The sequence below is a fragment of the Myotis daubentonii genome, chromosome 14 (genome assembly GCF_963259705.1).
Source record: "Myotis daubentonii chromosome 14, mMyoDau2.1, whole genome shotgun sequence".
In the NCBI taxonomy this organism is placed as follows: Eukaryota; Metazoa; Chordata; class Mammalia; order Chiroptera; family Vespertilionidae; genus Myotis; species Myotis daubentonii.
In genome coordinates, this window is record NC_081853.1 from 52431291 (window position 1) to 52448225 (window position 16935).

The window sequence follows — 16935 nt, forward strand, 5'->3', positions numbered from 1 at the left end:
AAGAAGCCTATATTACATAAAATTTATGAGACAGCCTACTCTAGGAAATTATAACACTAGCAATGTTTCCTGAACCAGGTGATGATTAAAAATAATACCTAAAATATATTGATGATTTCCCACATCTAAGTACTGTGCTAAGATTGTTTCATTTACCTTGAGATAGGTAATACTTTTATTCCACTTTACAGATAAAGAAACCTAAGTTAATTATTTGCTCAAGTAACTGGCAGAGGGAAGGACCAACCTCCAGAGCAAGATTAAACAAGAACAAGCCTGGTTTATTTGGAAACAGAAGCCTTCTAGAATTCATACTTGCTTTTATTTTTCAAAAATACATTTTTATTGATTTCAGAGAGGAAGGGGGAGGGGGAGGGGGAAGAGGAGGAGGGAGGGGGGAGAGAGAGAGAGAGACATCAATGAGAGAATCAATGATCAGCTGCCTACTGCCCCACACCAGGGATGGAGCCCGAACCCAGGCACGTGCCCTGACCGGAAATCAAACCATGACCTCTGGTTCACAGATGGATTCTCAACCACTGAGCCATGCCGGTCGTGCTTCGTATTTACTTTTAAATTTTACTGCATTTTTATTTAACATGTGTGTGCATTTTTTTTTTTGTCAGAATGTCAAAAGTTTCCATGTTGTCGTTAAGCAGAGTTCTACAAATCTGAGAACAATATAATAGGTGTCAAGCCTTCTTACATTTTGAATAGAGATGCCAATCTTTCTATGCAGGAAACGCCAAGAGGAATTCTAACAGGATAAGCCTCCTGGCAGTTACACAGGAGAAGACAAAGAATTAAATGGAGATTGATGAGGCTGGTGGTGGAAATATCTTTGTAGAGTTGTGAAGGTACTCTGACATTTCCCCTCCTTGTGGAGAAGGAAGGATGTATTAGTTATCTATTGCGGAATAAATTACCCTACCATTAGGACACTTCCAACAGTAAACATCTATTATCTCATACAGTTCCTGCAGATCAGGAATGTAGGATCAGTTTGGCTGAATGGTGCTGACTCAGAGTTTCTCAAAAAGTTACAGTTGAGATGTCATTTGATTAATCAAGCTGAGGTCACATGCACGCATTCTTGCTGTAAGAAGGCTAGAAAAAAAGAAGTGAGTAACTGTCTTTTTCATTTTCTGTAAGCAGTGCTCACCACCACCAAGATACATAGCGGGGAACTCCTCCAACACAGAAAGAGAATTCAAATGATGAACAGCAGTAAATAAAACCACAAAAATGTCAAAGAAGTCATCCTTTTAGCTGCCCAACACCAATATAACCACCGCTTTCAATGTTTATTATGTCAAAAAAAAAAGTTGTCACTTAGAATATTGCAGCTATCCTTCATACAATCAAAGGTGTACTCACTCTGTCACCCTCTGGGGAAGTCAATCAATGTTTCATCAGTTACCACATCCATCCATCCATTTCTAAGTTTAGAACCTCAAGGTGATATCCATTCCTCTGTAACTTAGGGACTAAATAACAAAATTTACCAATAATAGCGCGCCCTACAAACAATGGTGAAGTAAAAGGTAAAGAAAGAAAATAAAAGTTAAGACATATAAAAGTATACATGATCTATAATAATAAAAGCAATAATAATATGCTAATTAGAGCGGACAGCCAAAAAGACCTTCTGGACGAAGCGGGGGCCGCAAGGGCCAAGGCAAGCCGCCGCAGCTTCGAGGGCCGAGCCCCTTGCATCAGTTTCGTGCATCGGGCCTCTAGTACGTTAATAAAGGAAATACAAATAGAGATGAAGCTCTCATTTCTTTCCCTGATCATGAGGATTTTACCTCCATTATGACGTCCTTGCTTTACCAGCCATTGTGTGTTCCCTTTACCTTCAACTAACACCTTCATTTCTAAGGAATCTGAGTGTCCGATTTCTAAGCAATCTGGGTGTTTATGTATACCAGCAAACCTATTTCTGCTTGGTTATCAGAGTTAATCACTCCCACCAATACCATAACCTTGTTCTTCTCCTTCTCTTGACTATCCAGTGACACAAGACATACAAAATAAGGAAGAACCAAGATGGCGGCATAGGTTAACGCCGGAGTTTGCTGCTTTGAACAACTACTTCAAAAGTGAAACTAAAAGACGGAACGGACATCACCCAGAACCACAGGAACGCTGGCTGAGTGGAAGTCCTACAACTAGGAGGAAAGAGAAACGCATACGGACACTCAGAGGAGGTGCAGTGCTGAGGTCAAATTCTGAGGTGCGGAGTGCTCGGAGCGGGCTGGCGGCGGAGGGCGCGGTTGTTGTTTTCAATCGGGAGGGAGTCGCAGACTCTGAGCTCCAGATACAGGCGAGTCTTTAGGGACCCAGACTCAAACGGGAGAAGCGGGACTGTCTGGCTTCGGTCAGAGCGAGTGCAGCTTTCTCTCCGAGCTTTGCAGCGGGTGCTGGGACTCAGAGAGGCAGAGCCCCTGGGGACAGGACTGAGAGCCGCCATAACTGCTCTCTCCGGCCCACCCTGTTGATCCTGTGCGACCTGCCCCGCCCAAGCCCTGCACAGAGGCATTTGCCGATAGCCTCAGGCAAAGGCTAGATTAGCACCTCCCTAGAGGACAGAAGTTCTCTCACTGCTGACACAGCTGATTCTCATAGCCACTTGGCCTGGAGGTCAAACCCTCCCTGGGATTAGCTACAACAATCAAGGTTTAACTATAAGACTGCGAACAAAGACCACTAGGGGGTGCACCAAGGAAGCATAACAAAATGCGGAGACAAAGAAACAGGACAAAATTGTCAATGGAAGATATAGAGTTCAGAACCACACTTTTAAGGTCTCTCAAGAACTGTTTAGAAGCCGCCGATAAACTTAACGAGATCTACAAGAAAACTAATGAGACCCTCGATCTTATATTGGGGAACCAACTAGAAATTAAGCATACACGGACTGAAATAACGAATATTATACAGACTCCCGACAGCAGACCAGAGGAGCGCAAGAATCAAGTCAATGATTTGAAATGCGAGGAAGCAAAAAACATCCAACCGGAAAAGCAAAATGAAAAAAGAATCCAAAAATGCGAGGATAGTGTAAGGAGCCTCTGGGACAGCTTCAAGCGTACCAACATCAGAATTATAGGGGTGCCAGAAGATGAGAGAGAGCAAGATATTGAAAACCTATTTGCAGAAATAATGACAGAAAACTTCCCCCACCTGGTGAAAGAAATGGACTTACAGGTCCAAGAAGCGCGGAGAACCCCAAACAAAAGGAATCCAAAGAGGACCACACCAAGACACATCATAATTAAAATGCCAAGAGCAAAAGATAAAGAGAGAATCTTAAAAACAGCAAGAGAAAGAAACTCAGTTACCTACAAGGGAATACCCATACGACTGTCAGCTGATTTCTCAACAGAAACTTTGCAGGCCAGAAGGGAGTGGCAAGAAATATTCAAAGTGATGAATACCAAGAACCTACAACCAAGATTACTTTATCCAGCAAAGCTATTATTCAGAATTGAAGGTCAGATAAAGAGCTTCACAGGTAAGAAAAAGCTAAAGGAGTTCATCACCACCAAACCAGGATTATACGAAATGCTGAAAGGTATCCTTTAAGAAGAGGAAGAGGAAGAAAAAGGTAAAGATACAAATTATAAACAACAAATATGCATCTATCAACAAGTGAATCTAAGAATCAAGTGAATAAATAATCTGATGAACAGAATGAACTGGTGATTATAATAGAATCAGGGACATAGAAAGGGAATGGACTGACTATTCTTGGGGGGGAAAGGGGTGTGGGAGATGCGGGAAGAGACTGGACAAAAATCGTGGACCTATGGATGAGGACAGTGGGTGGGGAGTGAGGGCAGAGGGTGGGGCAGGAACTGGGAGGAGGGGAGTTATGGGGGGAAAAAAAGAGGAACAAATGTAATAATCTGAACAATAAAGATTTAATTAAAAAAGAAAAATAAATAAAATAAAATAAAATTTAAAAAAAAAGACATACAAAATAAATAGCAGACTCAGCTCCAAATCAATGGAACCACTGTTCAGCCTTTGTTTGAAGAATTCCTTTCTTTAGAACATAAATGTTCCACATTCCCTCCTGCCATGAGACCGTTCCCTCTCCTTGCCTAGTTAACTCCTCAGATCTTGACTCAAGGATCATTTCCTGTCTTATAACCATCTTTCTTCATTGAAATTAACCTCTAAACTAGGGAGGCCCAGAATCTCAAAGAATGGCAGTTTAAAAAACAAAACAAAACAAAAAAACCCTCTAAGTGGGGGGTCACTAGGTATATTTCTTTGTTCCTAAATCCATCAAATTTTGCTTATGGAACTGTGGTGGTTTTAAAAACATATCCACAAGTTCTTTTGACACTTCTACCATTAAAAAGGAATCTGCTTAGATATAACCACCTTTAGTAAGTCCTAATAAACTAAATGTAGTTTGAAGTGATGCAGCAGAACTTCCACTGGTAGTTTAGAAAAGGCATTAATTAGTGTCCACCCGAATTTCTCTTTTTTGGGATGCCTGCCCTTGGAACCCAGCTACTATGTTGTAAGGAACCTACCAGCATCTGGAAAGGCCATGAGTAGGTGTCGTGGTACAGATTCAGCATCAGTCACCAGACAGTGAAGGAGTGAGTGGTCCATTAGATGGTTTCGACCCCCCAATTTTCAGCTGCCCCAACTGAATCATGGGAAAAGTAGAACACAGCTAAACTGTCCCCACTGAGCCCTGCACAAATTACAGATTTGCAAACAAAGCACATTTTGTAGTTGTTTTTAAACCACTAAGTTTTGAGGGGGTTAAAGAGCAATATAGGAACAGGAAGAAAGAGTGCCAAATACTGGACACTAGTTCAAAGCATACACTGCATCCTAGAAGTCACATCAAATAGGGTTACCTCCCAGAAGGCACCATAACTAAGGCTTCAATAAGACCGGGTGCTTCTAGGAGACAGAATATACAATTAGACCAATGAATTCTATGGACATGAGCCCACTGTACTGCTTCTTTCATTACAGAGTGAGTTTCTTGGTCAGAAGCATTATGGTGCCAGACACAATAACAGGCTAGGAAGCATTCTGTAAGTCCCCAGATGGTGGTGCTGACAGAAGCACAGCAAGCAGGGAAAGCAAATCTAAATCTACAGTAAATGTGTTTCAGAGAGGACAAATAACTATTCCCTCAACGACTGGGAAGGGCCAATGGAATCAACTTGCCTCCAGGTGGTTGGCTGATCCTCCTGGAGCATGGGGTATATCACCAGCTCAGGATTGGTCACTGCTGCTGGCAACCTCAACATTCAGCAATGGCTCGGTGATCCCAGGCACAGCTCAATCCTGTCTATCATTTGCCTTTTTTTCCATAATTCCACTGAGCCTGAGAAAAGAGGCTAAGTTTCATCCACACAGGGGTTCATGTCATCCATATTGTTCTCCAGATTTATTCTGCAAGGTCCAGAATATCCCTTTCCAAGTATGCCTTATCACCAGTTCTCCAATCTTATTCTTCCCATGTCCTTGACTAACTGGCCAATTTAGTCTTTGGCCATGAATTACTACCAAAGGCCATTTCTCCTTTCAGGCAACGTGAATTTCAAGACATCCCTCTGGACATTCTGTCCATTAAACGGACTTCACAACTTTAATGTTCTTCAGGTCCAAAGTGGGAACACAACCATCTAACAGTCCATTTCTGGCAGGCATGAGCATATTGTCCTGAGGAACCTGGTGCCTGGCACAGCATGGGTAGCCAATAGGTATTTTTAAAATACTCTTTTAAAATGCAGATTACGTCCCTTCCCTGCTTAAAGCCAATAGCTTCCCACTGACATTAAAGATCCTGCTAGGCATGGCCTCTGTATACACTCCTTCCTCTTGTTCTCTGTACTCTAAACCTTGGCCCCTAATTCCTGGAATGTTCCAAGCGCCCTCCTGCCACAAGATCTTTGCTCAGACTGTTCCTGCTCCTTGCCTAGGTAACGCCATCCCCAGATCTTGACTCAAGGATCATTTCCTGTATTATAACCATCTTTCTTCACTGTAATTATCTCCATATTCATTTATATGTTTAATTCCTGTCTTACCCAGGACCCGAAACTCTATGACGATGTGCACTTAACACTGACTCCCTGCACCTAATATAGTGCCTGATACCTAATAGGTGCTAAATAATATCTGAATACACAAATAAATGTGTCTGTAATAAAATGCAGTACAGGTAATTTACCTACAAGTTATCACCGCCAGTTTTGCTTAAGATGCTTCCTGCCATTATTTTCTACTCTTCTAACTTGCATTTCTTTATTAATTTAAAAAGGCATTTGTTTAGACAAGAACTTTCCTAAGCATTATATCTATCCTAGCACTATGCCAAAAAAAAGTGAATACATATGAAACTTTAAATATACTAATAGCCACATTATAAAAAGTAATTTTATTTTATTTAACCCAATATATTCAAAACGTTATCATTTCCACATGTAACCAGTATGAAAATTGAGACACGTTGCATCCCTTTCTTTGTACTAAGTTTCTTATATTCGGTGGGCATCTGAATTACATATCTCCACGTGAGCGGGCCATGTTTCAAGGGCGCCCTGCACACACGCCGAGTGGGGGCTGCGTGGGGCGCCGTGGTCCCAAAGGAGCCACTTTCCCGGAGTCCGCGTGTCCTCAGCACCTGGACGTGTCGGGGAAACTCCAGGGCCAACCTTCACCCACAAGGGCCGCTCGGGGCGAGGTGATTCACGCCGGGGTCTGGAGTGGGCCCCACGCCTTCAGCATCTGCCACCTCAGAGGTGGTCCCGGAGAACACTTTCAACCAGTGTGCATTTTTCACCTTCCTACCAGCCTGTCCCCTCGTATTTAAACAGATACTTGGCTCCCCCTGAAGATGGGGCCACCTCCTTTGCAGCCTCCTCCTTTGAAGCCAGTTTGTGGGTGTCATGGCACATCTGTGGGTCCCCTGGGCTGCCTAGGGAAAACTGGGGGGAGGGTTTCTGCACTTCTGTGCAAGCCGCCCAGGTCCGGCGTGATGGGTTCTTCCGGCGCTTCCCCGATGCCGGCGTGGGCCTCCGGCGACGGCGCTGCGGGGAGAGCAAGCCGGGGCGGAGGCTCACGGAGCCGGACTGGACTGCTCCCTCGGCTCGGAAGCGAGCTCTCGCCAGCATCGCACTCACGCGACAACTCTGCGGTCCTTCTGCCTCCGCACCGGGCCACCGGCCGCGGCCACACACAGCGCCGGAGGGACGCACAGGCCGCCTGACTCTCGCCCCGCCGCCGGCCCTCGGCCGAAGGGGAAGAGGAGCGACTTCCGCCTGGACGGAGCCACTTCCGGAAGTGACGTCGGAGTGTCAACATGCAAGATGGCGGCCCATCACCGGCAGAACACGGCCGGGCGGAGGAAAGTGCAGGTACGGGAGCCCGGCTCCTCGATCTCCCGGACGTGGCTGCCAGCCCGGCCCACCCACAGCGAGCAGATGCCTCGGGCCGCGATCGGCCGGCGTGGAGGCTTGGGGCGAGTGGGACATCGGGCGCGGCCGGGCGCGAGGGGTGGGGCCGCGGCGCTAACGGCTTCTGGAGGGGGTGGGGGGCTGGGGGCGGTCCACCGAGCCTGCCTGGGCCCCGTCCCGGGACCCTCGGGTGCTCCGTTCGGAGCCCGGGGTTGCCGATCGCCCGCTTTCTCCGGAGATTGGGCTTGCGAGGCCGGGAGAGGCTCGTCCTCCGCCCACCTGCCTCCCCCGTCCCTAAGCCGCGTCGGAGCGGAGGCCTCCGGGCGCTTCCCCGCTGGCTGGCGGCCGAGGCGCGAGTGGGCCCGTGCGGGGGCGTGGCGGGGCAGAGGCCGCTCCGCGGGGTGGCTGCGGGGGCTTCTGCACGTGAGAGCCGCCTGCGGTCTTTTATGCGGGAGCTTTTTGCCTGTTGCGGTGGAAACGACGGGGGAGTGTGCTGGCTTTGGTGGGGAAAATACGATTTTTACTGCTTTGGAGTTTAATTTCGTCCTCACCATTTCTTCATCTCCACTGTGCATCCTCGAATCCTCTCTTCTGTTTCTGTAATCTCTTAGCTAAGGGTAAAGAGTTACCTTACCCTTCCGTGTGTGCTTGCAGCCTTCGTGAACCTGGTTTTGTGTGACGGGTACGTTTGAGAGTTTACTGTTCGCTGTTTTCAGCGATGCAAGGAGTAAAGCCTTACTACAGGTCTTTGCTGCAGGGATAGCTTAGGTAGCAGTGAGGGTATGGTGCATTCATGCATTGAACATCACTGTGCACTTACCTTGCAAAGAATGGAGAGAGCAGGGGAATACGTGACACCCAGACTTTGTATAAAACAGCGTGGTCTGTAGTTTGAAATCAGTGAGTGTTCCTCAGTAAGGCAACCCCACCAAGTTGCTGTGAGCCGTAAGGTCCTCTGGGCAGGTCACTTCTTTGTTTTGTGGATCTCATTGATGAGTACAGTATCCAAGCATTCAGTGGATGTTGAATTGAGTGAAATGAATAAAGATCTAAAATAGCTAACCCTGTGCGGTGATTTAAAAAACTGTTTTTTAATCCTTAACCCAAGGATATATTTTTATTGATTTTAGAGAAGGGGGGGGGAATATCGATGTGAGAGAAAAACCGATCGGTTGCCTCCAGTATGTGCCTCATCCCACCAGGGATCAAACCACATCTTAGGTAGGTACCCTACTGGGGATCCAAACCGGAAATGTTTGTGTGTATGGGACCACGCTCCCACCAACTGAGCCACCTGGCCAGGGCTATTAGGTGAATTTTAAGTGTATCATTGACAGAATTTAAGTAACCCAGCATGCAAACCAGGTGGGGAGAATGTCTGCTTCTGAGTATAATGTAACTCAAAATGGGAACTTATTCCAGGCACTAGAATGGTACACTCCTTAGGGTAGTAAGGAGAGCTAATCAGGACACTTCGTTTCTTGTGTTTAGACTTAAAAGGCAATATAGGACGGGCTAATATAAATCTGCAGCGTGTGTGGAAAAACTGGGTGTTTTAATAAGCTGAGTATGAGCTATTGCACATAGAATGAGAGAGGTGATCATTCCACTCTTACTGATCAGAGTGAATTAGAGTTTGAGATACGGCAATCAGGTTAATAAAGTGACTTTAAACTATTCCTACGAAGAGCACTCAAAAGAACGAAGACTCGTCTGCTGAACAGAAGATTCAGTGAGTCTTGTTAGCTGCTTTCAGAATTTCCCCCCAAGGTCTAGAACCAATGTGAAAAGCCACAGAGACTGATTTTATCTCAACACTTCAGAACTTTTATTTATGGAAGTGTTTTTGAAACTAGAGCATGTTCACTGCAAAAACCCACAAACAGTACAAAAGTATAAATGATAATTGTCCTCCACTTTTGCAAGAAAACTATGGACAGTGTGACATACAATCTTAGACCAGGGTTTTTCACCAGGAGTGTTACTGACATCTTGGGCGGGATAATTCTTTAGGCGGGGAAGGTGTTGTCCTATGCATTGTAAGTTTTGCATCTTTCTGGCTTCTTCCCACTAGATGTTAGCACCTTCCCAGTTGTGAAAACCAAAAATGATTCTAAACATTTTCAAATGACCCCTGGAAGGCAAAATTGCCACTGCTTGAAAACCAGTGTTTCGTAACACTTCATGCACGTATACCCAATTTACATGATCAGACAATCAAACATGTGAATTCAGATATATAATGCAGTTATTTTCTGGTAATCAAGATGTCAAAGCCAGTCTTTTCACTCCCTGGTGGTCCCTTAGTGTTAAGATTTTCCAACAACCTGAGTCTGTTGGTTGGCTCTGTCTCCATCCTTCCTTCAATACGGCCTCCTCTCATTTGCTTCAGAATTCTTGGGGGTGCAGGGGGGGGGGTGGGGTTGGACAAAAGTCACTAGTATTCCTGGTTTAAGAGCAGCAACTATGCTGTAATACTTAGTGATCATTCAATAATATAAATACTTGCTCTTTCATAACAATTATTTTGATTGGAAATGACTCCAACTCAACCAGGCTCAATAGGCAGTGCTAGTTGCATGAAAATCTCGAACCAGAGAGCTCACTGTGACTCTCTACCCTAGGAAGTGATGTAAAGTCAGCTTTACCACGGGCTGGTCCTCTCCTATTCCCAAACTTCCAGCTCTAGGCCTCCCCTCTTGGTGGCATGGTGGCTGTCTCTAACCCAGACCTTGTCTCCTTTCACCACACTACCAGTTGGCAGATAAGAGTCTCTTAAATAGTCCCTGTCTAGTTTCTCCTAGAATCTGCTTGCCTTGAGGAAAACACACTGGGAGCAGAAGTGAGGGATAGAGAGACAGCCAACAAATGTCTATTCTGCCAGTACTTAACTCTTTTCCCTGCTAAATATTTAGTTATTCTACACCTGTTCAGAGCTCAGTATGGTGTTGAGTCCTGATTTTGAGTCCCAATTCTGGCTTGGTTGATTAATCTTTGATACTTTTTAAAGGAAGTAGAATGATGCCAAATCCTGGCTCCTCAAGAAAAGACCCTTACAAATTAGCCATATCTGAGTTACTTTTTATGCAGGATGGGTAATTAAAACTGCGGTGTCAGTATAGAACAGGGGTCTGCAAAATTTCTCCAAAGGGCCAGATAGTAAGAATTTTACACGTTGGAGGCCATTCTGTGTCATAACCAGACTCTGCCATTATAATGTGAAACCACCCATAGAAAACACCTAAATGCATAGGTGTCACCGTGTCCCAGTAAGCCCTTGTTTACCTAACAGGATTTGGCCTGAGGACAGTTTTTTACTAGCCAATGAGTAGGAAAAGTCAGGCAAGACTGCTTTTCAGAATCTTTTTAAAATTAACACTCCAAAAATATAGGTTCAAGCAGAAAGTCATGGTCCACAAGATTGAGCAGGAAAAACAGATGTGCGAATTATTGATATTTAGCCAGTTTTTCTTGGCCAAATTTAGCCTGAGTTAGCTTGATAGCTAGAAGTAGCCTTATAGAAAAGAGCTGTGTGATTCCATTTATAGGATATTACAGAACAGGCAAAACTAATCTATGGAGAAAGCATCAGATCTAGATCGGGAGTGGGGTATAGAGGTTGGGGACGAGGATGAGGCAACTTGCTAGGGTGGTGCAATGTTCAATGTACCTTAGTAGGTGTTTGTATTGCATAGGTATATTCATTTGTCAGAAGTATCTGTGTACACTTGGATCTGTACATTTCACTCTAAGTAAAGTTTATCTTTTTAAAAAAGGAGCCATGAATAAATAATGAACTCTAGTTAATAATATACATGCTGAAGTATTTAGGGGGGAGTGTTATTGATGATGTGCAACTTACCTTGAAAGGCATTGAAAAATAACATGGATCAAATGAATAGATGGTTACGAGGTAAAGCAACTATAGAAAATGTTAATTGTAGAATAGATATATGTGGCAGGTATATGAATGTTTGCTGTGTAATTCTTTCGACTTTTGTGTTTTAACTTTTTCATAATAAAAAGGCTGAGAGAAAATAAGTTTTAAAGGTTAAACAATAGTTCGATAGTGATGAGCAGCAGAAGATGAGGAAGTGAAATTTCAGTTGCAGTGGCCAGAGAATGCCTTGTTGAGAGGCTGACTTCTGAGTAAGGATCCAAAAGAAATGAGGAAACGAGAGTGCCATGGAAGGGGCGGGCATTCCAGTGAGAATATCACATGCAAAGGTCCTGAGTGGGAATGTTCCTGGCCTGTTTGTGGAATGAAGAGGCCTTTGTGGCTGGCATGGAGTGAGTGAGGGGAAGAGGAGCCGGAGATGAAATCAGAGCGGTAACTGCAGACCGGACCATTAGACAGAGCACCAGGGCATAGTGAGGTCTAGAGTGCCATGGGACGTAGTTGGTGGGTTTTGAGCAGAGGAATATACAGGATATACATGTGTTTTAATAAGGGTGGTCTGGCTTCTGTGTTCAGAACCTCCTGTGGGGGCACAGGGCAGAGAGAGGAGGCCAGATCTATGTGATAATGGCCCACCAGGCTCCTGAGAAGTGCTTGGAATTAAAGTCAGGAAGGCACCAAGGTTTTGCGCCTGAGCAACTGGAAGAATGAAGTCACCATTAACTCCATCAATGAGGAAGACCAGGAAAAGCTGTTTTGGGGAGGACTATCAAGAGTTGGGCTTGGAACATGCCGTGATTACGATGTGTGTGAGGCACCCAAGAGGAGATGAGTTAATGCACACACACCTCAGGGGAGCCTGGGGAAAGAGCCCAGAATATTCCCTTTGTGAACCAGAAATGCTTTCAGAAGCTCCCTTCTTTTCTTAAAAATATTGTGAATTTTGTACTTATTCCATAATATATCCACATTTGTTTTCACATAAAAAATTGTTTCGTTACTGTAGTAGGCAGAGTGCCTCCCCACCATAATGCCATGCCCTAATCCCTGGAACCTGTGAATATGTTATGTTACGTGATAAAAAGGACTTTTCAGATATAATTAAGGTTACAGACCTTAAAATAGAGGGTTACCCTGGATTATCCAAGTGGGCCCAGTCTAATCATATTAGCCCTTAAAAGCAAAGAAGGTTCTGCAGCTGGCAGAAGTCAGGTTTGAGGCATGAAAGGGATCTCCGTTGCCGGAGAGGGTGGGAGTAAACGGAGTAAACCAAGAAGGGAGACATTGGAATTCAGGAAACAATGGCTGTAGCCCAGAAAAGCAGTAAAGGGAGGCACAGAGGATGAGGCTGTGCCAGCAGACCTAGAGGGCAGCCAGCCCAGACTGAGTGCAAGGTGGAGGATGCTGAGGGGGAAGCCTGGGGAAGGGGGTGGGGTGGATTCTTGCTGTAATATCTAATATGGTGCAGCAATTAAAGAAAATTGAACTTAAAGTAGAGGAAACCCAGTAGAAGAGGGGGAGAAAGATAGAACTCTAGGGAAAAGAAAAAGCTCTCCGAGGGAGGAAATGTATTCATAATATAGTACTTAGCTAGTCAGCAGATAGCAATTACAAAGTCAAACAGTGTAGCACTGATTATTTATTCAACCAAAAATAGCGCTGCATCTATATCAGAAGAGGAGAGGGAGGGGTTATTGGGGTAGTTTCAGAGTTACATCCTGATCTAACGTAGCCTGAGTAAATAGGTGAATCTAAAATGGATAAACGGAAAGCTATAGAATAAACACAATATTTCAAGAAATGCAGTAACTATCCAGAAGAAACCAAGAGTTGAAATTAGTTACTCCTAGGGAATAAGACTGGTATGGGGAGTATTACACAGACAACAGGTATGTGATTTTTCATTACAGTCTTTCAGTATTTCATATTCTGACTATAGGCAAGAATTACTTAGACAAAAATTAAATTATAAATTCAAAAAACTAAGTAATATATGCCCATGGTAAAACATTCATACCATATAAAAAAGGCGTGAGTGACAGTCACCATAATTCCATTACTCGGGATAGTTTTTTATTTGTATGTCTTTCCAAACTTGTATATGTATTTTTTAAATATATATTTAATATTCTGAAACATTTTTACAGTAATGATTATTATACACAGCTGTGTTAGACCACACACATTTCACTTAAATATAGCATGGCTGTCTTCCTATGTCATTCATTCTAGATGTGCGTCAACATTTTTAATGATTAAATAGTATTCTGTTTTATGGATGTGCCAAAATTTATCCAATTAAGATACTTCTAATTCTTTGCCATTTTTAATCGCGCATCTGTGGTGGATACCTTTGAAGAAGTGGCCCAGGCTTGTTTGCTAAAAATTACTTTCTACCTAAAATGAGGACCTGACCCTTCCCCACTGGACCAATCAGATAATCTCGAGAAATCTGAAAATTAAGATGTACATGCTACAGTCTCTATTAAAGGAAATGTATGGAGAAAGGCAAATAAGGGGTCATAAAGCCCCAGAGAAAGAGATCGAGAGAGACTGAAATTGACATTGACGCCAACTTGGTTCCTGATGGTTTTCTAATATCTGATTCATGCAACAAATATTTATTCAATGTCTTCTATGCCAGACACTATAATGAGTGGTGGGAGGAACACGGCAGACAAGTTTCTTGATCTCTTGCAACATTAGAATGAAGAAGATGTCACAAAAAAGATAAATGTGGAGTGTGGTAAGAACTGTGAGAGAAATAAGTAGTGTAAGTGATAGAGGGTGGAGATCAGGGAAGGCCTTTGAGAGGAGGTGACCTTTCTGCTAAGACCAGAAGGGTTAAGGTGAGCCAGACAAGGTAGAAGCTGGGGAAGTGTGCCTGTGGGGATTGGAGAGGGGGGATCTTCTCAGCGTGGGGGACAGTGGATGGAAGGGATGGGAAGAAGAAAGCTCGATGTGTTGAGGATCAGGCGTTTGGTGTGACTGCCATGAAAGGAGCTGGGGGCGGGGGGCGGGGAGGGGGGCGGGGGGGAGTTAGTTTGAGGAAAATATGAAGATGCAGGAAGCATGTGGGGAATTTGAACTTTAAATGTAGTGAAAAAAAGCCTTTGGAAGGCTTCAGCAGAGAAGTGTCATGATTTTATTTTTAAATGTCTTGTGAGTCATAACTGTATTTCCTGCCCCTGGGCTGTTAGATATCTTGTATCCTTGTGTTAAAATGTTTCTTTACTCAATTTAAGCAGGCTTGAGTAGATCTCAGCTACATTGCTTGTACCCAAAGGACTGAGTTAAGACAACATCCTTGTTGTCTTCATGTATACAACTCTAGCCCTTTTCATGTCATTGATTATTTATGTTCATTGGCCATTTAAAAAAAAAATTGCCTCTTCATGATCTTTACTCCTCTTTCTGTTGGAGAGTTTGACATGTTGTTAATGTGTTGTAAGGAATCTTTGTATGTAGTCAAGATTAAACTTTTGTCTTGTGTAGTGGTATTTATTTCATTATTTTCCCAGTTAGATGATTGCCCTTTAACCTTGCTCATACTATTCTTTTCAGAAAGCCTTTTTTAAAAAGTAACAGCTTTATTGAGATAAAATTCACATATTATAAAGTCACCCTGTTAAAGTATACAATGCAATGATTTCTTACTATATTCACAAAGCTGTGCATTGATCACCCAATTCCAGAACATTTTTCATCGACCCAAAAAGAAACCCTGAGCCCATAAATAGTCCCCCCTATTTTCCTCTCTTCCAAGCTCATGGCAACCACTAATCTACGTTCAGTCTCTGTGGATTTACATATTCTGGACATTTAGAATAAATAGGATCCTAAAATATGAGCCATTTTATAACTGGCCTCTTTCACTTACCATGTTTTTAAGATTCATTCACATTATAATATGTGTCAGTACTTCACTCCTTTTATGGCTGAAAAATATTCCATTGCATGCATATACCACATTTTGTTTATCCTTTGTCAGTTGATGGGCATTTGAGTTGTTTGCACTTTTTGGCTCTTGTGAATAATGCTGCAGTGAACATTTGTACATGCAAAAGGTTTTGACTTGTATTTGGTCAAATCAGCATTGCTCTTTTCCTTTGTAAAGATTACTGTATTTCTTGTCATGTTATTAGCAGAGCCTTCTACAAGTAGTTTTATGTAAATATTCACCTGTCTTTTAAAATGTATTTTTATGAGTAAATTATTCTATTTCAATCTTAAGTCCACATGAAAATTCATTTTGGTTTAAAATTTGGAAAAAGGATATATAATTTTTCCCAATAGAATCACTAGATGCTCCTAGATAATTTATTATTTAATAATTATCATGCCCTCTTTGATCTGAAACACCATGTTTACATCAAAATAAAAAATTTATAATAGAAAAAATATTTCCAGATTTTGTTTTATTCCATTGATTTTTTAAATATATTCCTATTGTGGTACTTCATTGTAATTTTGGTAGCTTTAGCTTTATAAAACCTTTTCAGATCTTTAAAGAATATGCTTTCATTTTTTAAAATAACTGGATATTACACACACACACACACACACACACACACACACACACACAAAAATTATACTCTATATTTTGTCAACTTCTAGAAAGCAATTCCATGGGATTCTGGCCAAAGTTGGGTTTCCTAAATTCACAAATGTAAGAAACAGTTGTTAATTTAGAATCTTCCTGTGCTATAGTATGGCACCTCCTTTATTCAAGTTTTTCTTTTATGTACATTGTTCTGTCAGTTATTTTAGGTATTCGTTCTTGTTGCTATTGTAAATAGGTCTCCCCACTCCCCCGAACCTCCTGTTCTATTCTTAGCAGTTTATTTCATTAAATTAGCAAAGTTTTGCTTTTGGCTGCTGGCCAGTTTGTTGACTTTTTCATAATTGTAATTGGTTGATTCTCTTGAGTTTCACATGAAGCAGACAGAACTGACCGACAGTAACAAAATCGTGGAAAGTGCTCAGAGGAGAAGTTTGGTGTGTTAAAGGACACGAGACTCATTTGCTCGCCAGGTCGGCGAACAGCTTTTTGGGGAAGCATTAAACAGAACCCTAAGGACTGCAGCAGGATTGGCCAGAGAGAGGGGAGGAAGGCCTTCCAACCTGAGGGACCAGGACATGGGGCGCTCTGTGTGCAAGGAGGTGTGTTCAAGGCAATGGGGGCAGCGTGAGCAAAGAGAGTGGCAGGAGAGGTGAGCAGGGCACTTGCAGCGTGTGGAGGAGTCCTGGTCAAATCGTGAGTCTGGGAGAGCGGGCACCGGAGAGGGCTTTGAGCAGAGGTGAGACACACTCCAGTTTTGCTGCTTTGTGGGAAATGGATTAAAGACAAACCGCAGAGTGTGGAGGCCCGTTCGGAAGCGGTTATCGTAGCTCAGCATCCGCCCGCCTCCTCTTGGAAGAGGCTGCTAGGAATGTCCTTCTTCTCTCCTCAGCTCCTCACTCTTTTATAGAGTAAAATAAAATTGTTATTGGATCGAAAAATAAGTTTTATATGGAAAACAGGGGATGTTGCATTTCAGATCTGCCGCCAGTAGGCTGCCTTTTACTGCATGTCCTGTCACTTCGTACAAAGCAAAT

At 43.2% G+C, this 16935-nt stretch overlaps 1 protein-coding gene across 2 annotated transcripts in view; it reads left to right on the forward strand.

Moving 5' to 3' along the window:
- Positions 1 to 6463: 6463 nt before the first annotated feature.
- Positions 6464 to 16935, forward strand: part of WDR48 (WD repeat domain 48) — a 34397-nt gene continuing 23925 nt past the window's right edge. Inside the window, exon 1 of one of the 2 annotated variants that reach the window (XM_059664437.1) lies at positions 6464 to 7400. In XM_059664437.1, the coding sequence (XP_059520420.1) occupies positions 7353 to 7400 (48 nt within the window). In that variant the 5' untranslated portion in view covers positions 6464 to 7352. The remainder of the gene's footprint in view (positions 7401 to 16935) is intronic. The other variant, XM_059664438.1, reaches the window with a different exon arrangement.